Source organism: Sphaerodactylus townsendi, linkage group LG04, assembly GCF_021028975.2.
Source record: "Sphaerodactylus townsendi isolate TG3544 linkage group LG04, MPM_Stown_v2.3, whole genome shotgun sequence".
NCBI lineage: Eukaryota > Metazoa > Chordata > Lepidosauria > Squamata > Sphaerodactylidae > Sphaerodactylus > Sphaerodactylus townsendi.
This window is the reverse complement of record NC_059428.1, coordinates 4,530,293-4,553,925: the sequence shown is the minus strand read 5'-3', so window position 1 is coordinate 4,553,925 and position 23,633 is coordinate 4,530,293. Positions and strand designations below refer to the sequence as shown.

General features: G+C 48.7%; 1 protein-coding gene across 4 annotated transcripts in view; it reads right to left on the bottom strand.

Annotated features, from left to right (window-relative positions):
- GDPD5 (glycerophosphodiester phosphodiesterase domain containing 5) overlaps positions 1–23,633 on the bottom strand; it is a 152,092-nt gene that overhangs the window by 20,012 nt on the left and 108,447 nt on the right. For all 4 annotated transcript variants that reach the window (XM_048493778.1, XM_048493780.1, XM_048493779.1 and 1 more), the window contains exons 5-11: positions 22,850–22,909; positions 22,318–22,416; positions 19,586–19,679; positions 18,130–18,275; positions 11,666–11,748; positions 9,569–9,719; positions 5,662–5,880 (exon numbers count right to left, since the gene is read on the bottom strand). In XM_048493778.1, the coding sequence (XP_048349735.1) occupies positions 5,662–5,880; positions 9,569–9,719; positions 11,666–11,748; positions 18,130–18,275; positions 19,586–19,679; positions 22,318–22,416; positions 22,850–22,909 (852 nt within the window). The remainder of the gene's footprint in view (positions 1–5,661; positions 5,881–9,568; positions 9,720–11,665; positions 11,749–18,129; positions 18,276–19,585; positions 19,680–22,317; positions 22,417–22,849; positions 22,910–23,633) is intronic.

The following is a 23,633-nucleotide window of genomic DNA, read 5'->3' as shown; positions in this document are numbered from 1 at the left end:
TGAGAAAATAAATGCCTTCGTTTTGAATTTTTGTTTCTCCTCCCAGTTCCTGTAATTTTTCTTTTGTTAATCCTGTTTATGTAGGCCCAAAATTTGGGGGGGGGGGGGGGGACTGTGCCTAAAATGCCTGATGGAACATTAGAACATAAGAACAAGCCAGCTGGATCAGACCAGAGTCCATCTAGTCCAGCTCTCTGCTACTCGCAGTGGCCCACCAGGTGCCTTTGGGAGCTCACAGGCAGGATGTGAAAGCAATGGCCTTCTGCGGCTGTTGCTCCCGATCACCTGGTCTGCTAAGGCATTTGCAATCAAGAAGGATCAAGATTGGTAGCCATTGATCGACTTCTCCTCCATAAATCTGTCCAAGCCCTTTTTAAAGCTATCCAGGTGAGTGGCCATCACCACCTCCTGTGGCAGCATATTCCAAACACCAATCACACGTTGCATGAAGAAGTGTTTCCTTTTATTAGTCCTAATTCTTCCCCCCAGCATTTTCAATGGGTGCCCCCTGGTTCTAGTATTGTGAGAAAGAGAGAAAAATTTCTCTCCGTCCACATTTTCTACCCCATGCATAATTTTATAGACTTCAATCATATCCCCCCTCAGCCGTCTCCTCTCCAAACTAAAGAGTCCCAAATGCTCTTTAGGCAGCCCGGCCTGGCTTTCCCTCCAAAATTGGTCTGAATCTTCCATGACAACCCACCGCTGACCAGTTGGGGATCCCAGCGGTTTGTTTCTTCCATCACTGGAGTGCAAAATTGGAGGCAGGGAAACTAGACAGTGCACTAGAATTTCCACTGGATATTGCAAACCCATGGATATGTCTCTCCAGCGTGGTGTAGTGGTTAAGAGCAGGTGGATTCTAATGTGGAGAACTGGGTTTGATTCTGCACTCCTCCACCTGAGTGGGAGAGGCTTATCTGGCGAACCACTCCTACATTCCTGCTGGGTGACCTTGGGCTAGTCACAGCTTCTCGGAGCTCTCTCAGCCCCACCTACCTCACAGGGTGTTTGTTGTGAGGGGGGAAGGGCAAGGAGATTGTGAGCCCCTTTGAGTCTCCTTTAGGAGAGAAAGGGGGGATATAAATCCAAACTCTTCTTCTTCTTCTACATTCCTGCTGGGTGACCCTGGGCTAGTCACAGTTCTCTCAGGACTCTCTCAGCCCCACCTGTTTCAAGAGGTGTCTGTTGTGGGGAGAGGGAGGGAAAGGAGCTTGTAGGCCACCTTGAGTCTCCTTACAGGAGAGAAAGGGTGTGTGTGTGTGTAAACCCAAACTCTTCTCTTCTGCTTCTTCCTCTCACTGCTGCTACCAGTGGTTTGGGGTGGGGGACAGAGGTACTGGGAATGCTGACAGGTCTTGCCTCAGCGAAAACCCTGCATGAGCTAATAGCACCAGACCCAGCAGGCGCATGCTGGTATGTGCTCAACATAAACGCCATTGGCACGATCCCACCCAGAGATAAGAGCTCATTTGACGCAAATTGATTTCACCGGGAGAATTAAGCATGCAGTAAAATCGCACCCGTGGAAATCAATGGGACGAGAAAACGCTTAGTCGGCTGGGTTGCATCCTTAACGTTTACACAGAAACACGGCCATTTTTTAAAAAAGATATAAAACGAGATTCACTGGGTAACGTAAGAGGCAGCCACTTCCTCGGCTGCAAGCAAGAAATTCCACTGAATGTATTGTCAAGTGGTTTCACAGTCAGAATTGACAGGCTGATGTGGTTTTTCCAGGCTGTGTGGCCCGAGCATACGCAGGCGAAACGTTAGGAGCAACAGCAAGCATTGTGTAGCCGTTAAGAGCAGGTGTACTCTAATTTGGAGGAACCGGGTTCGATTCCCCGCTCTGCCGCTTGAGCTGTGGAGGCTTATCTGGGGAACCAGATTAGCTTGTGCACTCCAACTTATGCCAGCTGGGTGATATTGGGCTAGTCACAGTTCTTTGGAGCTCTCTCAGCCCCACCCACCTCACAGGGTGTTTGTTGTGAGGGGGGAAGGGCAAGGAGATTGTAAGCCCCTTTGAGTCTCCTTACAGGAAAGGGGGATATAAATCCAGAAGAGTTTTTGATTTGTATCCGCCCTTTCTCTCCTGCAGGAGACTCAAAGGGGCTGACAATCTCCTTGCCCTTCCCCCCTCACAACAAACACCCTGTGAGGTAGGTGGGGCTGAGAGAGCTCCGAGAAGCTGTGACTAGCCCAAGGTCACCCAGCTGGCGGTGTGTGGAGTGCGCAGGCTAATCTGAATTCCCCAGATAAGCCTCCACAGCTCAGGCAGCAGAGCTGGGAATCAAACCCGGTTCTTCCAGATTAGATACACGAGCTGTTAACCTCCTATGCCACTGCTGCTCCAGCTCTTCTTCTTCTACCAGACCCCGGCCACACAGCCTGGAAAACCCACATCACCCAAATTCCACTAAGCTTCAGGCTGCAAAACATCGAAACTGGGCCAGGCAATTTGCTCGACTTCTCGCAATCACAGGAAGACCCGTGTTTTCTCTGTCACAAGGCAAGATGCAGAGGAGCCAGGCTAGATCTGGGCTTCCGTGCGATAGCTGCAACATGGTTTTCCACACTGAAATACGAACAATTGCGAAAGAACTTGGAAACAAACACATCCTGCTTTAAAAAATGGAGCTGGGGGGAAAGAGAGAAAAAAGGACAGATTGAGGCAATCAGCCAGAACAACAATTTATTTGGGCAGCCGCTCATTTGGCAGAACTTGGGGGGCAAGAATCGCTCTGGAGAAAGACAGATGGAATCTATATACGGAACCTCCCCCCAGGATAACTGTTCCATGTGTGGGATTTCCACAAACAAAAATCTCACGCCCTTCATCGGAAAGTCTTGAATTTCCTCCCAGAGAGAGGAACAGAATTGCCAGCCGAAGGAGAGGGCCGCCAGTTAGCTGTGATGTTTTCAACCCACCGTTCACGGAAGGGCGCTGTATTCAGCAAACGACCTTCTACTGGTGACCCCTGGCCCGAAAGATGTCCAGCTGACCTTAAGCAAGCTTTTTCGGACATGGCCCCGACCTGGTGGAGCGTTCTTTCTGATGAGACCCAGGCCCTAGACCAGTGATGGCGAACCTTTTCGAGATCGAGTGCCCAAATTGCAACCCAAAACCCACTTATTTATCGCAAAGTGCCAACAAGGCATGAATACTGAGGTCTTAGTTTAGAAACAACGGTTGGCTCCGAGGTGTGCGTTACTCGGGAGTAAGCTTGGTGGTAGTCGGTGGCTTTGCTTTGAAGCAACCGTGCAACTCTTCCAATGGGTGAATCATGACCCTAGGAGGGTTTACTCAGAAGCAAGCCCTATTGCCAGCAACCGAGCTGACTCCCAGGTAAAGGATTGCGCTTTAGTTCTTCACATGAAAATCAGTGGGACTTTAACAGCGCTTGCACCCGGAGTTACCCTACACTTTCTTCCAGCACCACGAAATTAGATCTTAGGTTTTTAATGCTAGCCATTGAGCCCAAGGGCCCGGCCCCGAGGCCAAGCCTAGATGTGGGGGGGGGGGGGGACACTCTGCGTGTGCTCACAGAGAGGGCTCTGAGTGCCACCTCTGGCACCCGTGCCATAGGTTCGCCACCACTGCCCTATGGGATCCGATGCAGTTCCACAGGGCCTATAAAACAGAGCTAGTCCACCAGGCCGATAGTTGAGACCACAACTATTGGGGTTGGGTCTGATACTTTACCACATACTTGGCAAGGGTCATGAAGGGGCACAAGACTGTTTATGGGAAAGAAGAAGAAGAGTTTGGATTTATACCCCACCTTTCTCTCCTGTAAGGAGACTCAAGGTGGCTTACAAACTCTTTTCCCTTCCTCTCCCCACAACAGACACTTTGTGAGGTAGGTGGGGCTGAGAGGTCACCTAGCAGGCTTCATGTGGAGGAGCAAGGAAACACATCCGATTCACCAGATAGGCCTCTCCCACTCAGGTGGAGGGGTGGGGAATCAAACCCAGCCGACCGGGGGAACCTTTCGGCCCAAATGGCTCAGCAACAATGTCAGTTCTCCTTTCTCCCGTCCACTGAGGGCAATCCAACGGCTTCGCTTGCCGGCAGTTAATACCACCAAGATTGTCTGACTGCTTACATGACATTGTAATCCCTGATTGTCTGGGATTGCATGAGGCAAAAGGCAATCTGGGAATGGTACAGACTAATACTCTACCCTGTTTCCCCGAATATAAGACATCCCCCTGAAAATAAGACGTAGAGGAAGAAGAAGAAGAGTTTGGATTTATATCCCCCCTTTCTCTCCTGCAGGAGACTCAAAGGGGCTGACAATCTCCTTGCCCTTCCCCCCTCACAACAAACACCCTGTGAGGTAGGTGGGGCTGAGAGAGCTCCGAGAAGCTGTGACTAGCCCAAGGTCACCCAGCTGGCGTGTGTGGGAGTGCACAGGCTAATCTGAATTCCCCAGATAAGCCTCCATGGCTCAGGCAGCAGAGCTGGGAATCAAACCCGGTTCCTCCAGATTAGATACACGAGCTGTTAACCTCCTACGCCACTGCTGCTCCTCTACGTAGTAGAGGTTTTGCTGAAGCGCGAAATATAAGGCATCCCCCGAAAGCAAGACGTAGCAAAGTTTTTGTTTGGAAGCATGCTCGATGAACAGAACACAGAAAAATAAGACATCCCCTGAAAATAAGACATAGCGCATCTTTGGGAGCAAAAATTAATATAAGACACTGTCTTATTTTCGGGGAAACACGGTACGTTAGGGCGATTCATGCATTGGCCGAAATCATGGTGGCTTTGACTACACTGGTGGAATTAGCTGCGTGCACACAGCTTCTAGCGGAATTTGGTCTCTCGTTGGCTTCAAAGAGCGAACTACAGCAACACGGCCCAGAAGCAGTTTATGCCGCTAGTTCAGGTCTAACCTTGATGCTGCCCACTCCTCTAAGCGGCAAGGGGGTCCCTGAGATTTCCCAGAGTCTACCGACAAGCCTGGTGTAGTGGTTACAAGCGGGTGGACTCTAATCTGGAGAACCGGGTTTGATTCCCCACTTCTCCACATGAGCTCTTATCTGGTGAACTGGATTTGTTTCCCCTGCTCTTCCACATGAAGCCTGCTGGGTGACCGTGGGCTAGTCACAGTTTTCTCAGAACTCTCCCAGCCCCATGTAGCTCACTGGGTGTCGGTTGAGGGGAGAGGAAGGGAAAGGAGTTTGTAAGCCGCTGTGAGACTTCTTACAGATGAGAAAAGTGGGATATACGTCCAAACCAGAGGTGGGATCCAGCAGGTTCTCACAGGTTCCCGAGAGTAGGTTACTAATTGTTTGTGTGTGCCGAGAGGGGGTTACTAATTGGTGATTCTGCCACGTGATTTTTGCCTTAGTTACGCCCCTCCTCCTCAGCAGTAGCACGCAGAACTTGAAGCAGTCTAGCAGGAGATGCACCGGCGTGCGTGGCAGCCTGCGCCTGCGTGCATTCGTTTCCTGCCCAAGGACCGGCGCAGCGGCTGCGTCCTTGCCACAGCCCCGCCCAGGAATGCCCGGCCACGTCCCGTCGTGCCCCGCCCAGACCCATTGGCGCTACGCCACAGTTTGAATCCCATCACCCTGGGAACCTGTTACTAAAATTTTTGGATCCCACCACTGATCCAAACTCTTCTTCTACAAAAGAGATGCGGAACTCACAGCCTGCTGCGGAATGCCCGAACTGAGAACAGTTTCCAGGGTGATGTTGAGGAAGGAGCTGTGGAACGGGTGATCCCAGGGCACCCTCTGAAGGTTCAAGAGGACGGTGGCATTGTCCTTGACCAACTCCAGCATGTCTGCCAGCTTACAAACCGACTGGTTTCTGGCTTGCTTGGCGTCGGAAGCTGAGAGAGAGTTGGCGGTCCAGAAGGGGTCGTCCTGGGAAGACAGAAATTTCGACACGATGGGTTGAGACTGTGACGTGGCGATGGTTGGTGCGACTGTCCAAAGGCGGGCTGCTCCACAAAGCACAGGTGGGGGGGGGGGGGGGGCAAATCAGCATTTGAAACCATGGTTCAAAAGCTGCCATACTAACCATAGTCAGTTGTAATGAGAGTTGGATGTGATGTCAGAACATGGCGTGTCCCCCTCAAACACTCTCGTGAGGGAGAATCATAGAGTTGGAAGGGGCCAAACAGGCCATCTAGCCCAACCCCCTGCTCAATGCAGCATCAGCCTAGAGCCGTGGTGGTGAACCTTTGGCACTCCAGATGTTATGGACTACAAGTCCCATCAGCCCCTGCCAGCACGGCCAGTTGGCCATATTGGCAGGGGCTGATGGGAATTGTAGTCTATAACATCTGGAGTGCCAAAGGTTCGCCACCACTGGCCTAGAGCCATGGTGGCGAACCTATGGCCCTCCAGATGTTCATGGACTACAATTCCCATTAGGAGTCTTCAAACTATGGCCCTCCAGATGTTCATAGACTACAATTCCCACGAGTCCTACCACTTGGCCATGCTGGCAGGGGCTGATGGGACTTGTAGTCCATGAACATCTGGAGTGCCATAGGTTCGTCATCACAGGTCTAGAGCAAGGGTATCAAACTCTGCCCCTCCAGATGTTCATGGACGACAATCTCCATGAACATCTGGAGGAGCAGAGTTTGATACCATTGGCCTAGGACATCCCAGACAAGGGTTTTGGGCTTGAAAACTGTCAGTGAGGGGGAGATCACCCACCTCTTGGGGCAGCCAATCCCACTGCTGAATGACTCTGAGCGTAAAATATTTTTTTCTAGTATCCATCCGGTACCTTTCCTCCTGCAATTTATACCCATTAGGTAGACTAACCCTCCTATAATCTATACCATTAGGGCAGTGGTGGGATTCAAATAATTTAACAACCGGTTCCGGTGGTGGGATTCAAATAATTTAACAACTGGTTGTTTACAAGCACTATTTTAACAACCGGTTTCTGCCGAAGTGGTGCGAACCGGCTGAATCCCACCACTGCATTAGGGTAGCCACAAGAAAGGAGAAACCAAACAACTTTTGGCCTGTACTTTCCAGGAAGGTTCGGGAGCTAGATCACTACACCTGGCCCTTCCATCCGGTTTTCGAACCTTTACAAGATTGAGCTCACTTCCCGGATTCCGGGTCACGGCCTACCCTACCCGTCGCTCTTTCAGAACGATCCGGATCTTTCAGCCCTCTGTTGTATATAAGGGACGGGTGGCTTATCTGACTAAGCACATGGACCGGGAGAGATTCATTAATTCCAAGAGGCCCTTCTCCAATTAAAAATCCTTTGTGGTATCTCCTGCACTCAGCTTTCATTCAGATTTACAAGCAAAGAGACAGAGCGGAGCGGAAGAAAGGGATGTAAATATCCTTTGCTCTCCAGAGTGCTCCAGCTGACGCACAGGCCTTTCCTAGCTGGGCGAGTCCTTGGGGGAAGGACAGCGACAAGCCTATCTTCTCTGCGTGCATGTTTGTCTTTTGAATATGGGAGCATCAGATATGGTACTATTCGCAGGGGCGTTCCCAGTCCTTCTCAGATCCGAAAGCTTTCATTTACTAGAGGAGGGCAGCCGAAACTTTTGGACTGAGAACAACAGTCGCCTGGTACCCTAAAGGATCATGATTTTTTTTCGCCACCCAAGCTTTCCTGGACTAGAGCAGGCTTCTTCAGATGCTCCAAAGGGTGATCACTACTGCACAGAGGATTATCGGCTGCCCTCTCCCCTCCTTGGAAGAACACTATAATTCCCGAAGCCTAAAGAAAGCCCAAAATATTTTCTGAGAGACCCGTCTCATCCAGCACACTCTCTTTTTGAACTGTGTCCATCCGGCAGACGATACAGGTCCATCAAAACGAGGACAAAGAGGCTTAGAGACAGCTTCTACTCTAGAGCTGTGGCTACGCTGAACTCCGCGGCTTCGTGTCGATGTGTTTGGGGCTGTGTAGGGATGGATGGAGGAAGGGGAAAGTGAGGACGGGGTATGAGTCTGAAATTGTGTGCATCGAGGAATGCTGCTGTAAATTTCGTTGTGCGTGCACAATGACAATAAAATGCTTATGCTTATCAGTGGATCACCACCAGACAGACATTTGATTGTAGGGTGTGTGAAAATGAATGATAAAATAAACAAACAGGAAGTCTAGAATGCAGGAAGTGAAGGGAGACAGAATTATATAAAAGTGAAATCTGCATAAATAAAATACAGAGCTTGTTTGCTAGGTCTGCCAAGTCACCGAATACTTCTAGTGGGTGGGTGAAATCGAAGGTTACGTGCATCATGAGGGAAAGGGTTTTTCCTGGAGAAAGTCGCCTCTGCTAGCAGGAAAGATTTGCAGGGTGTAAACCATGGCATGAAAGAGCTCTTTCCTGGATCCCTTTTGAACCTCTCGAGCGGATCAATTTAATTGGGTGACCCTGCATTCCATCAACCCTACAACAGGAAGAATCACAATTCTCCCCACTTTTCTCTGTGGATTGGTGACTTTGCGATGATTACCTCTCTCCTATTCTTTCTGACTAAACTGAAATGCCCCCAAACGTTTAGCTTTCCTTCCCAATGAAAGTTCTGTGGATAGATTCAGCACCATGACCCAGTTTGACTTTTGAGAGAGTCACAGAACTCTCTGCTGTTTAACAGGGCCGTTACGTTGGTTTGCAGTAGAAGAGCTAGATTCAGGTCCAGTAGCACCCTAGACCAGTGGTGGCGAACCTATGGCATGGGTGCCAGAGGTGGCACTCAGAGCCCTCTCTGTGGGCACACGCAAACAGAGTTGCCCCCGCCCCTTGGGCAGCTGGGCTCAATTATTAGCATTAAACCTAAGACCTAGTTTTGGAGAAGCAGTGTAGGTAACCCTGTTAAGTGCTGTTAAACCCCACTGATTTTCATGTGAAGAACTAAAACGCAATCCTCTACCTGGGAGTAAGCTCGGTTGCTGGCAATGGGGCTTGCTTCTGAATAAACCCTACTAGGGTTGTAATTCACCCACTGGAAGAGTTGCACGGTTGCTTCAAAGCAAAGCCAACAACTACCACAAATCTTACTCCCGAGTAACGCACGTCTCAGAGCCAACTGTTTTTTCTAAACTAAAACCTCAGTATTCAGGTTCAATTGCCATGTTGGCACTTTGCGATAAATAAGTGGGTTTTGGGTTGCAATTTGGGCACTCGGTCTCAAAAAGGTTCGCCATCACTGCCCTAGACTGACAAAATTTGGGGGATATGAACTTTCCAGAATCAAAGCTTTTGACTCTTATGGGTTTTCTGGCCTGTCAAAACTTCCGTTGTCAGATATAAATATGAACGGAGGTCCCTAATCGACGGAGGTTTGACTCTTAAAAGCTCATACCGCCCAAATTTTGTTGGTCTCTCAGGTGCTAATAAGACTCAAATCTAGAGGTGTCTATAATTGCCAATGCAGATGCTTCTGATCACAATAGATCTGGACAGGGAATTGGGCTCAGATTAATCAGTGAGCCACCTTGAGAAAGGCTTCTGGGAAAAGACATTTATTCCACCCCCCGCCCAAAGAGCAGGAAAGCACATGTTGGGAAAAGGTTGAGAACTTAGCAAGAGCCCGGCCTCTGCAGAGCCATCTTACACACCTCGAAGAACCACTCGCCGGCATTCAGACTCTCCAGGTCTGTCCAGTTGAACATGGAAGAGTGCTCAGAGGCCAGCTCTGGAAACACCTCCTCCACATTGGTGGTCCTCCGTAGCGTCGTATCGTGCATCAGGAAAGGCACCCCATCATAACTAGACAAGAGAACAAACAAGGTTTACAAGATTGCTCTGATACGGAACTTTCATGCCGTCAGTGGGGAATGTGTTTTACTGCAGAAGTTTGGGCTGTTTTACTTTGGAGTTTGGGCTGTAAAAAATGCTCACCTTTAGTTGCTTACAGATACCAACCCTGACATAACATACAGGTTTTGAGTAGCAGCACTTGAAGTTTTTCGCAGGATGACCTGTGCTGTGAAACAGGCTTAACGAAGACTAAGGTTGACCAACAGAGTGCACTGTGATCTAATAGTTATAGTCTTTTATCTGACAATTTTATTGCTTGGGGTGCTGTGTGGTTTCCGGGCTGTATGGCCGTGTTCTAGCAGCATTCTCTCCTGATGTTTCACCTGCATCTGGGGCTAGACTGATTCCGCCAGATCTCAGAAGCTAAGCAGGATTGAACCTGGTCAGTGCTTGAATGGGAAATTATCAAGGAATACCAAGTTTGGTACACAGAGGCAAGCAATAGCAAACCACCTCTGAGCATCTTTAGCCTTGGAACACCCCACCCCCACAAACATGCACCATTCAGCAGAGGCCAATTTGCTGGTGGTTCCTGGCCCCTCAATGATGTGGCTGGTCTCCACACGGTCCAGGACCTTTACGGCCTGGTGGAACACTCTCCCTCCAGCTGTCCGGGCCCTGCGGGTGAGTTCCGCAGGGCCTGTAAGACTGAGTTGTTCCACCGGGCCTTTGGAGTGTCCAGTCGCTGAGTGGCGCCCCCCCACTTATGCTTTATGCATTTATTTACCATCTTAATTCTGGTTCCATCTATGTTACCCTCCTAGAGAGGAGTCTGGCCTCTCCTTCTTTTTGGGGAGATTTTAACGAACTGGGTTATAGGACGCCTGTCATTGTTATGTTAACCGCTGTTTTAATAGATTTTAATGGATTTTAGCTACTATATTGATTGTTGTGTGGTCACTATTGTGAACCTCTATTTATTTGTGTATATATTGATGTTGCGCACCGCCCAGAGCCCCTTGGGGATGGGGCGGTTTATAAACCGAAAAAAATAAAAATAAATAAATAAATAAATAAAATTTTTGCCGTCCATGTGACTTATGGTGACGTTTGGCCCACCAAGGTTTTCAGGTCAACCGACATTCATAGGAGGCTTTGCCATCATCTACCTCTGCGTTGCAACCTTGGATTTCCTTGATGGTCCCCCATCCAAACACTTGCCAGAGTTTACCTTGCTTAGCTTCTGAGATCGTAAGAGATAAGGTTAACCTGGGCCATTTAGCTCAGGGTGAAAACTCTATGTGGTCCCCATAAAGTCTGTGATTTGACAACAAAAAAGGGGGGCATGTACAGAGTGAGGGACAGAGTAATTCCAGTTGTATGGCTTTCTTTTCGAGATCAAATCAAGCCTAAACTCTCTCTAGAAGCTCAAAGGACTAAACCAAGGCTGTTGTGGTTTGGTTCCATTATGAAAAGACAAACACTCGCTGAAAAAGACAATTATGCTAGGCCAGGGGTCTGCAACCTGCAGCTCTCCAGATGTTCATGGACTACAAATCACATCAGCCCCTGCCACCTTCATGCTGGCAGGGGCTGATGGGAATTGTAGTCCGTGAACATCTGGAGAGCTGCAGGTTGCAGACCCCTGCGCTAGGCAAAGGCAGCAGGAAAAGAGTAAGACCCAACGTCAGATAGAGTGACTCGATAAATGAATCAACTAAAATAAAATCAGACCCCCGTGTGTGTGTGTGTGTGTGTGTGTGTGTGTGTGTGTGTGTGTGTGTGTGTGTGTGTGTGTGTGTGTGTGTGTGTGTGTGTGTGGATGCGCACTCCCCTCAACTCCCCGTGGAATCCATTTTGTGGTGGCGCCTACTCCCCAGTATTAGAATTCCAAAGGTACCCACAGTCTCAAAGAGGTTGAGGAACTCGGCTCTAGAGGAGGGCGAGACACTTACCTAATCACCACGTCGGCCTGCACACCGTAAATTTTCTGCTCCACTGCCTTCTGGAAGGACATCAAAGTGTTTTCGGGGGCCAGCTGGGGAAACGGAAAAGCATTGAGAGTCATAATGCAGGTCACCAAACTGAACAGATTGAAAGACTGACATCAAGTAGGCTCCGTTTGGAAAAGGCAATTAGAAAACTGATTGCAAAATCCAAGCGAATTGCTAAGTACAGTTCAGACTAGCCATGTCTTCATTGTGGAACCGACTTATCCTGGGGCTTCAGAATTCCTTTCTCCCACCTCACAAGATATCCATCCATCCATCCATCCATCCATCCATCCATCCATCCATCCATCCATCCATCCATCCATCCATCCATCCATCCATCCATCCATCCATCCATCCATCCATCCATCCATCCATCCATCCATCCATCCATCCATCCATCCATCCATCTGTCCGCAAGAGTCAACATGAGATGGAATAACTCTATAGAGGAAGTCATGGCCCTCAGTCTTCAAGACCCGAGCAAGGCTGTTTAATGTTAACTATGGGACATTTTGGAGGTCATTAATTCACAGGGTCGCCATAGGTCAGAAGCAACTTGACAGCACCGTATACCCACACCCACAATCCACTCTTATAACTGACTCCCACACAGTGCTATCAATTGCCTCAAGCCCCGCTTCATCGGCCGCCGCTAACCGAGGCACAGCGGGTCAGAATAAGCAGCAGGGACTGTTCAGCGGTGGCACCCCAGGTACACAACATCCTCTCCACTGGCCATTTGCCCAGTGCCAGGTCTGTTGGTGTTTCTAGGCCAGGCAGAGATGTATATTCTTGGACAGGTTTTTGCCGATTCACTGTGAGCCGGTCCTGTCACGTATTTCACAGCTCAGCAATCAATAGCTTCAGTTTCCTCATTGGACGTCCTGCTGTTTTCTGAAGACATTATCGCTAAGTAGATATGGATTTGTTTTACGGCTGCCTTTGTTGCTGTTTCCTCAGCTTGGATTCCGCTTTGTGGTTTATTTGCAGAACTGCTTTGATCAGCAGACAGGGAGAAAATGTCTGGTGAGTCCCTCCTCCTGCTTCCGACAGCTAATTCACCGTTCACGGTGTTTCCAACAGTCTCTTCTTTTCCCTCCTCCAAGAAGCCTTGAGGGGTGGGAGAAGTGGTGGGATTCAAATAATTTAACAACTGGTTCCAGTGATGGGAATGTAAATAATTTAACAACTGATTTGTCGAAGGCTTTCACGGCCGGATTCAACTGGTTCTGGTGGGTTTCCCGGGCTGTGTGGCCGTGGTCTGGTGGATCTTGTTCCTAACGTTTCGCCTGCATCTGTGGCTGGCATCTTCAGAGGTGTATCACAGAGGGAAGTCTGTTACACACAGCCACACAGCCTGGAAAACCCACCAGAACCAGTAACAACTGATTGTTTACAAGCGCCATTTTAACAACCGGTTCTGCCACAGTGGTGTGAACCTGCTGAATCCCACAGCTGGACAAGAGTCATTCTGTATTGTAATGGGGTCAGGGAGGGCGATTCCGCACACGAGTAAAATAGGTTCGACCCAGTTCCCTGAGACGGGTACTGACCTAGGTCGAAGCCATTGTTGTTCCCCACTGCAACCAGCTTGATCCCAGCTCAGAGGGTGGAATCATCCTGTGCCTCTTCGCCGCTCCGTTCCGATTGGCTACTGTTCTACGGCCATGTTCCGTCTATCCCCACACACATTATTAAAAAAAAACTGCCACAGGAATGGAGGGACGAAGGTGGCGTTTTTTGATTGGCCAGCTCTACGCATGCCCAAAACACTCAGCTGTGATTGGCTGAATGGGGGACTCCTGGCACCAGAGATTCCGCACTTTACTGGAATCGAGCTGAGTTCGAGCGAGGTTCCCTGAAAAAGTAGTCGTTCCCAACTGGAGTCAGAAATTTGATCGTTACACGGGGATAAGCTGGTACAAAACCACGTCGATCCCAGTGGTTGTGCGGAGCACTTAGGGCGAACGCAGCTTGAACTTAGGTCGATAACGCAAGTGTGGAATCGACCTGAGAGGAAAGGATTCCACTAACAAAGGTTTTCCACTGCAGATCTGCTGTGGGATCCAACCCAAAAGTTTTGGATAAGCATTTGATAATTTTTTTTAATTTGAATGGGGTTGGTTTTCATTGCTGTCACACTGTTTTCACACCAGTTTGTGGTTAAAAAGCTTTTAAAACCAAGAGAACAAGGCAGACATTTTATCTAAGGAAACGGAAGTTTCCCATGGGGAGTTTCTTATGGGAGACAACTCGTCAATTACAGTCCAGGTTGCAAAACATTGTGCGGTAATGCTTAAGGCCTGACGGCTTGTTCTATTTGTTCTAACCCAATCGTAACAGGTTGTATACGGTTAGGTTTGGTCCTGTTTCTAGTTGGCAAAAAGCCGTAAATAAATTATCATAATCCTCTAAGAAAATAAGTCGTGTCCAAACACACTGCCCATGGAAGATATTTCCTGATCAGTTGCAACCTTCTCGTTTTTGTCCTGCCCTTTAGGCAAGGAGCTCAAGTTTTCCTTCCTCACAACAACTCTGCAGGGTAGGAAATGCAAAGACAAAACTACCCCATTAAGGTTACCCAGCAAGCTCCCTAACTGGGTGGGGATTCAATGCTGCCTCTCAGCCCATTGCTCCAACCACTACACTGTGCTGCCTCTCCAAGGCATACGCCTTCAGTTTTAGCAGCACAGGGCATCCAAAAGGAAGAACCTGCAACTCTCCCTCTCTGTCATCTCCAGAAGAAGAAGAGTTTGGATTTATATCCCCCCTTTCTCTCCGTTAGGGGACTCAAAGGGGCTTACAATCTCCTTGCCCTTCCCCCCTCACAACAAACACCCTGTGAGGTGGGTGGGGCCGAGAGAGCTCTGAGAAGCTGTGACTAGCCCAAGGTCACCCAGCTGGCGTGTGTGGCTACTTTGAATTCCCCAGATAAGCCTCCACAACTCAAACAGCAGAGCTGGGAATCAAACCCGGTTCCTCCAGATCAGAGTGCACCTGCTCTTAGCCACTGCTCTTAGCCACTACGCCACTGCTGCTCCTCAAAGCACCTCAAAGCAAGCTCTGAACAAAGAAATCATCCCAACTGTTAAGGTGTGTGTTCTCCGCTCTTCCTCCACTCTCCCACAACAACCCTATGAGGTAGGCCGGCGTGATAGCTTGTGACAGGCCCAAAGTCACCCAGTGAGTTGGTATGGAAGGAGCAGGGATTCAAACCAAGGTCTCTCGAGCAACCAGTGCACCCCGCTGTCAGGCACAGCACACTGGCTCTGAGTTGCTCTCTGGAATAAAAACAAAATGTTTCTGCGCTGAGAGGATTAGGTTCTGAAATGAGGTCACTGTTTTCTCCAGCCTGCGCCCTTTCAGAACAGAGGCAGAGGCATGTTTTGATACGGTAGTCACCCCATACATATCTACACACATCCCGGCGCTCCCGCAGGCTCGCCAGCTCAGTGTGAATGTACAGAAACTCTGTTTGCACAGACCACAGGCATGTAAACTCAGCTCGGCGCTTGGCCTTATACAAACAAAAACCCTCTCTAGACCCAGGGAACCAACTTCCCCCCTGCAACAGAAATTCAAATCAAGCGACATTTTATGTACACGCCAGATTTCAAAAGGTCACGACAGTGCCGAGAACAGCAAGTATTTACATCTTCCGCTGGTAAGCAAGTTTGTTCGGAGGAAGAAAGCAAGCTTCCCTTAAGGTCAAACCAGAAAGGAGATGCTGCTTCGGCAAGAGATTAGACGAGGCTGGAAAGGATTCAAAAGCTGGGAAAAGACAGCAGCGCTCTTTCGCCCCCCCCTAAAAACCTTGATTCCCGGAGCAAGGGATTTGCGTGGCATAAAGGCCATCCAACAGGCGGATGAATTGCTTTAACATGGCCAATCTTGTAAATGGAAGATCAGAACATGAATTTAAAGAGACGTGGGAGTTGCATTCCAAGTATCACATGACGGAAAGATTTACCAGTGCGCATACTGGATTATTTAGGATGTTACTATTCATACTTTCAATAATCTTGAATCTATCTCTCTCTCTATATATATATGCATTAACAGATAACTGTAAGACAAGCGTATATAACATTCTTTATATATATATTATTTTCCAAGGTATATTAAACAGAACAGAAAATACTAGAAGCAAGAAAAAAAGAGACAAATAATACTAGAAAATAGTTAAGAATAAAGTGTGGAGATGTCTATCCACAGTTATATGAAACACACATTACAAAGTGGGTTCCACTATGACATTTTCATTTATCCATCAACTGCAAAACATTTTACTAGCCAGCATATATAACATACTAGTAACCAGATTAAAGACTTGCTGTGCCATTGTAATAGGCTTTTTATGCATATATAACTATACGTGTTTGTTTATTAATTAAAAAAACATGTAATAAGATTATAACTAAAATTTAGTTAGGCTACCCAAATGATTAACAGTTAAATTTATTTATTTATTTATTTATTTATTTTTTCAATTTATATACCGCCCGATCCCCGGAGGGCTCCGGGCGGTGAACAACAGGAGCAATCATACAATTATAAATACATAGGCCCCATCATAAAATGACTTAAAACTCATAAAAACAGCGAATACTATAATACATAATAGATAAATGAAATAGAAGGCGTCTGGCTCAATTTCACAAACCCTACACTCCCTGAGGGGCTGAGGTGGAGCTCCTCATGTGAGGAGACCTGATGTAACCGCCCCAGGCATAGAAGCGGTAAGGGGGGCACCATATTAGCTTGGCTGGACACTCCAAAGGCCCGGTGAGGAGACAACACGGTCGCCTACAGGCCCTGCTTGGAACTCACCCAGGATCCCGCGGGTGCCGGACAACTGGAGGAAGGGTGATTTCCACCAGGCCGAGGGACCCGGCAGTGCCGTAAAGGCCCTGGCCCGGCGTGGAGGCTCCAGCAGCGTCATAGAGGGGCAGGGGACCACCAGCAGATTGGCCTCTGCAGAACGCAGGAGGCCCGATTTGGGAACATATGGGGTGATGCAGGTCCGAAAGATCACCCGAGGGAACCCCAGGCGAGAAGCGCCAAAGGCCTTAAAGGTCAAAACCCACACCTTGAAGGTGATTCGGAATTCAACCGGAAGCCAATGCAGCTGCCGCAACACAGGCTGGATGTGTTCTCTGAAGGCGCCTCCTGTGAGCAGGCGTGCTGCCGCATGTTGGACCAGTTTTAGCTTCCGAATCAAACGCAAGGGAAGGCCGGCGTACAGCGAGTTACAGTTGTTCTTATCCAGTACACAAGTTATCCAGTACACAGCGAGTTAAAGTTGTTCTTATCCAGTACACAAGTTAATGTTAGTTTATCTGTTCACCGTTTTGAAACTCTGACAGCATGCTATAAAAGGGTTTCCCAAAGTGATGCCCCCCCCACCCCTTTCTTAGCAGCCACCTATGTTTTTAGAAAGTAGGCGGGGCCAGTGGCTGCTTTGATCCAGCGACGCTTCTGATTGGCCACTGGATATTTGATTCACTGGGCACAGATTTCTTTTGAAAATGTTGCTCTGGCAGCAGCTGCCTCCACAGCACAAGGATCTTTGCTGTGTGACCCCAGAGAAGTTGCAGCAGCCATTTTGCAGCAGGCTGCACCTCCTGGGGCAGCCATTTTGTGATGAGGCTTACCAAACTGGGTCAGAATTCCAAAGGTGCCTGCCGGCTCAACTAGGTTATTGGCTCCTGCTTCTGACTTTGGTTCGAAGTGTCAAAACCGGCACGTCTCATGGACCCAAGGATGGAAAGAAGGCAGAGGTGGGATCCAGCAGGTTCTCACCAGTTCCCGAGAGTGGGTTACTAATTATTTGTGTGTGCCAAGAGGGGGTTACTAATTGGGTCCGCTTTTCCGTTAGAAATTCCATTAGAAAGTCCAAAAAATCATCAAGTCCTGTTGTTTCCTATGTGGCTGGTTAGCGAAGGTAGAAAACGGGATCATTCTCCCTGTTGGGCTGTTTTAAAAACATGTCTTAGAAATATGGTCAAGTTCCTTGTTTAAGGAAAGAGATACTCCTTCTTTTTGGATTTCTAGAAAGCAAAAATTAAGTATTTGAAAGCATTAAGTATTTGACAGGCAGTCAATTAGAGGAGAAGTCGTTGTTTCTGTTGGCAGCAGACGATAGGACTTGCTAGAATGAGTTTAAATTACGGACAGAAAGAGACCAGCTGGAAATTAGGAACTTTTTTTTTTTACAGTAGGAGTTTTTTTACAGTAACAGAGAAATTATTAATGCCCCGCCCCCGGAATGCCCGGCCACGCCCGTGGTGCCCCATGGCCCAGCTCCCAGCCCATTGGCTGGCTTCAACGCCACTGTTTGAATCCCACCACCCTGGGAACCTGTTACTAAAATGTTTGGATCCCACCACTGAAAGAAGGCCCCAAGCAAGACCATGCGTGCTTACCATAGGCGTGCCCCGGTGACCGATGATGGTAGGTTTGGGTCCAAGATCCTTCCTCTCCATGATGCAGGGCGAGTAGATGGTGAGGGGCAGAAGGTAAAGGCCAAGAACAACCGCAAAGTAGGCAGTGAACGTCAGCATCTGGGAACCTGAAGGCAAAAGAACATATAGGAAGAATGAAACAGTAAACCGGCTGGCCCGAAACAGGGGAGCTCCCAAAACAGCAGGCTCAGCAAGCCCCGATGGGTGCGGAGGATCTCCTGCCACCAGGTTGGACTTCCTGCTGCCCCTGAAGGGGGGGGGGTATGGCAGGAAATGGGGGGGTCAGTAGTGCCCCCAATGCAGTGGTGGGATCCAAAAATTTTAGTAACAGGTTCCCATGGTGGTGGGATTCAAACTGTGGCATAGCGCCAAATGGAGGGCTGGAGGCAGGAGACACTGACGTGCAGGGGAATTGTGGCCGGGCATTCCCGAGGAGCTGAAGGCTTGCAACGTTCCTCCAAAGGCGAGGAGGCTGCATGGCTTAAAAGGAACACGAAAGCCGGCTGTCGCCTGATCCTTTGGGCGGGATACCTTGGGCCTGCCACGCACACCGGTGCACCTCCTGCTAGACTGCTTCAGAAGTTCTCTAAAGGCTACTGCTGAGAGGCATTAACTAAAGGCAAAAAATCACGTGGCTTAAGAATCACCGAATTAGAAAGTAACCCTCTCGGCACACACAAATAATTAGTAACCTACTCTCGGGAACCTGTGAGAACCTGCTGGATCCCACCTCTGCCCCAATGCTCTGACATCATTCCTCGTGCATCTGGAAGTGATGTCAGAGATGTACAAGGATGCTGGACACACTCTGGCGCTTGGGCAAAAGAAAAACCCCAAAACAACCCCAGTACATAGGAAGGGGGTCAGCTATTGTGACTGAGGACAAGCCAAATGAAAGAAAAAAGTTCAGGCTGAGCCTGCAAGGGGAAGGGAAGCATGGAAACGTCATAAAATAAATTAAAATAAATAGCTTTTCAGCTTGACGCAAGTTTTTCCCACCGATGGCTGCATTTTACTGATGTTTTCATCTGGTCTCCAGCTAAATAAGCAAGGGGGATGGGAGACGTTTCCAGCTCAGGTGGGATAAACTGGGAGAAATGTTTAAGGAACCACTCTTCCCCCACCCCATCTCTTCCCTCAGACTTTAAAACCAGAAATTAATCCGGCTTTGGAGCGGGGAAGGGAAAAATGAGTGAGGTGTTGCAGGGCAGAAGGAGGTGGTTGATGGGTGGGTTCAGCCCCTACCCCCTTTCCCTGCTGCTATTTTAGTTCTTTGCAGTCTTCACAGGTTCCCTGCCCCTCGGCGACAACCCGCATAATCAGCAGCATGGAGTGCCAAAAGCTCACGCCTTAAGGTCAAGCTCAGCAGCAGAAAAAAGAGAGAAAGCGTTGGAAGCTGAGAGAAGCCACGGCTCACCGGCTCTTTCCGCTCTCCCGACCAGCCCGGATATCAACCAGGACAGAGCGGTGACAACCACCAGGGCTCCGATGTGCAGAAAGGGGGCTGTGGCCTATGGAGGTAAACACACAAAGCAGGAATGGCATCTGTCACAGAAACTCATTTGATCCATGCGGCGTGGCAAGAAAGACAAAGCAAGGCAGAATTTAGAGTCAGGGGAAAAATAATAAAATCAAGAACGGTGAGCCCCGGATGTTGGTGACCCAGTGATTTCACTTGGACAGAGGGTCCTAAAAATCAACAAGGGCAGCAAAGAACTAACAAAGTGATATACCTATCTGTGAGACCAGAGGACCTAGAGGAGTCTGCCTGCTACATCTCTGTATGATTCCGGCTCTAGCCTTCCCTCCTTCCAATCAACCTTTGCTGGGAGGGAGGCAGTTCTCGCCATCTGGGTTTTTCAGCTGGATTGTTTTAAATCGTTTTATGATTGTTTTTATTGATTGTTATTGATAGGAATTTTATGTATGATTTTGGCTTTATGCCATTGTAAGCCAACCTGAGCCCTCTGGGGGGTAGGGCAGGGTATAAAAATAAATAAATTTAACTGCCAGTCCCTTCGGCCACCATGTATCACATGTAACATCTAGACCAGTGATGGCGAACCTTTTCGAGGCCGAGTGCCCAAATTGCAACCCCAAACCCACTTATTTATCGCAAAGTGCCAACATGGCCATTTAACCCGAATACTGAGGTTTTAGTTTAGAAAAAACAGTTGGCTCCGAGGTGTGCGTTACTCAGGAGCAACCTTGGTGGTAGTCGGTGGCTTTGCTTTGAAGCAACCGTGCAACTCTTCCAACGGGTGAATCACGACCCTAGGAGGGTTTGCTCAGAAGCAAGCCCCATTGCCAGCAACTCAGCTTACTCCCAGGTAAAGGATCGCGGCAGCTTTTAGTTCTTCAGCATAAGAAAATCGAGTGGGGTTTAACGAAACAGCAGGGGTTACCTACACTGCTTCCCCAAAACTAGGAGTCTTCGGTTTCGTACTATATCATCCCGGGGCCCAGCAGCCCAGAGCCAGCTATAGATGTGGGAGACTCTGTTCTTGCGCGTGCCCACAGAGAGGGCTCTGAGTGCCACCTCTGGCACCAGTGCCAAAGGTTCGCCACCACTGATCTAGACTGCGCTCTAGAAAGTACATATCTCCCCTAAAAATGCTATCTCTGCTATAACATCCTTAAAAACTCCTCTGAAGCAGAAATGAAGCAAACAATTTTAATTTGAGAAATCATTGCAAAGGCAGGAGCAGGGAATCGTTCAGATAGGCGGCAGGCACACTCATCTGCAGGTAAGGTGCCGTGGGTGTGAGTTATCAGAAATGCAACTCAATAAAGTAGAAATATCACACACGCACGCACGCACGCACGCACGCACGCACACACCCCAAGTCTCTCTCAGTCGTCAGCTTCTCTTTTGGGCTAGGCATTGCGACCATTATTTCAAGGAGGGGGATTTGCCGACACCCCCAATTGTAGCTACTCCAATTTCGTAAGTGCAAGCAGAGAGGCAGCTTTCAAATTGCGACAGACAAGAGTCCAGGTAGGCCATCCAAAGACAAAGCGAAGAACATCACCATGGCAACGCTGGCCTCTGGTTATGGTGTGTGCGCGCGCGATGTTTTTCAAACAAAAACTTCATAACGCTACACAAGGGCAGTTGCGTAAGATCACCCCTGCTCAATCAGGTCGAACAGCTTCCCTGAGCAACTCGGGGACACTCACGGGTGAGCCATGCTTGGGAGCCAGAGGCGTGGGGCCTCTGGGCGGATCCTGATCAGTGGTTACGTCACCAACACCCCTGAAAATCCTGAACCCCCCCCCCCCCCGCTGACGTTCTGCAAGGAAGGAGAGGGGTAGAGGTGAGGGATCTCGAGGAGAGACGTCTGAGCCCCCTCAGCCAACCCAGAATTCTTTGGAGATAAGAGAGAGAAAAAATATGTGGACCACTCAGTGCTTCCAAAAGCGAAGCTTTTGTGGCTGAGAAGAACGCCCACGAAACCATCTATCACAGTGGTGGCGCACCTTTGGCACTCCAGATGTTATGGACTACAATTCCCATCAGCCCCTGCCAGCATGGGAATTGTAGTCCACAACATCTGGAGTGCCAAAGGTGCGCCACCACGGACCTATCGCTTAGCCACCTTTGATTATGTGTTCTTTCATTGCAGGAGGTTGGACTTGAGGGCCCTAGGGGTCTCTTCCAACTCTATGGCCCCTTCCGAACACGCAAAATAATGCGTTTTCAAACCACTTTCACAACTGTTTGCAAGTGGATTTTGCCATTCCGCACAGCTTCAAAGAGCACTGAAAGCAGTTTGAAAGTGCATTATTCTGCATGAGCGGAATGAGACTATGATTCACCTTATGACGCTGTATTTCTTGTTGCAATGAGTTCCGCAGGTTGACGGTGCGTTTTATTTCCTTTTTATCTTTTTAAAAATTTATATCACCTTTTTCTCTCCTGTAGGAGACTCAAAGGGGCTTACAATCTCCTTGCCCTTCCCCTCTCATAACAAACACCCTGTGAGGTGTTTTTTCTTTTAAAAAAAATCTGCCTATCAGTTTTAGGGGATTTATTTTTGAGGGCAACAATTCTCCCCTTCCACAGATCTCTTAGAGAAACTTCTATTTGAAAAAACATTGCTGAGATGTCATTCCCCTCGTTGCCCCCCACCCAAATTGGACACTTACCTGTAACGATATTATGACCATGTCCCATTCATCATCCCAGAGTTGAGCTATTGAACACATCGTGATGAGAGTCGCTATAAAGGTGGTTATCAACCCAATCTGCAACAGAAGGAAGAGGATTTCATTCTGTATTTTGTCTCCTCACACATATGTAACCTCCCCACTCCTGTGAGTGGAGAACAGTACAAGCCAGCTCTTGTGGATTTCAAGCTTGAGCTTAATCAGAACTCTGATTCAGAGAAAAAAAACTGAATTTATCAAACCACTATGGAACACACCGGACTCTCTTGCCCATTTCTTTCTAGCCATCCAAAGAGCTCAAGGCATATGTAGTTTTCCCGTCATTCCCCCAATTCCGTGTGGCACATCAGGCTGAGAAGTTGCACTACTAGCTCCAGGCCACCAGAGGGCTCTGCAGCTGAGCACAGGATTCGAATCTGGGTTCCCCCAATCCGCCACTCTAACCAGCATGCTGCATCTCTCTTCTTGAGTGCCCGGCGGGGGGATTGTCTTCTACCAAAGGCAAACTAACCTTGTGTATCCAGTGTAGGTTCAGCTGCTGCCCGACTGCTATGTGACATAGTGCTAAAATCTGGAAACAAAACAAGCAAAAGCGAAAATGAAGAAGATAAAGACAAAAATGGAAGGACAGGCAAGTCAATTTAGTCATTAATGGTGTTATCGGCCACAGGAAACTACTTCAGTGGAAACAGGCGTGGAAACGCTGTGACCCTCTGCCAATCGGCTAGACGTCGGATGTTTTCATGAACTGGATCTTTGCCCTGGTTTGATGCCTCTGGGAATTTCACGGGCAGGACGCAGAATCAAACACCTTCCCCAGTTCTGCTCAAATGTGCTATTCAGGGATATACTGCCTCCAACCATGGAAGCTCCTCTCTACTGTGCCGGCGAAGGGCCATTGATAATCCCATCGTGCCCAAAGCAAGGCCAGCGAGAGACGCGGCTGTGATGTTCCCGAATTGTTCAGGTTTGCAAAAGAAAATTCTCAATGCAGGGTCTTCCCTATGAAAGTGGTCCGGGGAAAGCGCGCGCGTGTGTGTGTGTGTGTGTGTGTGAGAGAGAGAGAGAGAGGGATGCTTAAAAATGTGCAGAGATGTCTGCCCTGTTTTCCCAAATATAAGACATCCCCTGAAAATAAGACGCAGTAGAGGTTTTGCTGAAGTGTGAAATATAAGGCATCCCCCAAAAGTAAGACGTAGCAAAGTTTTGGTTTGGAAGCATGCCCGACAAACAGAACACAGAAAAATAAGACATCCCCTGAAACTAAGACATAGCGCATCTTTGGGAGCAAAAAT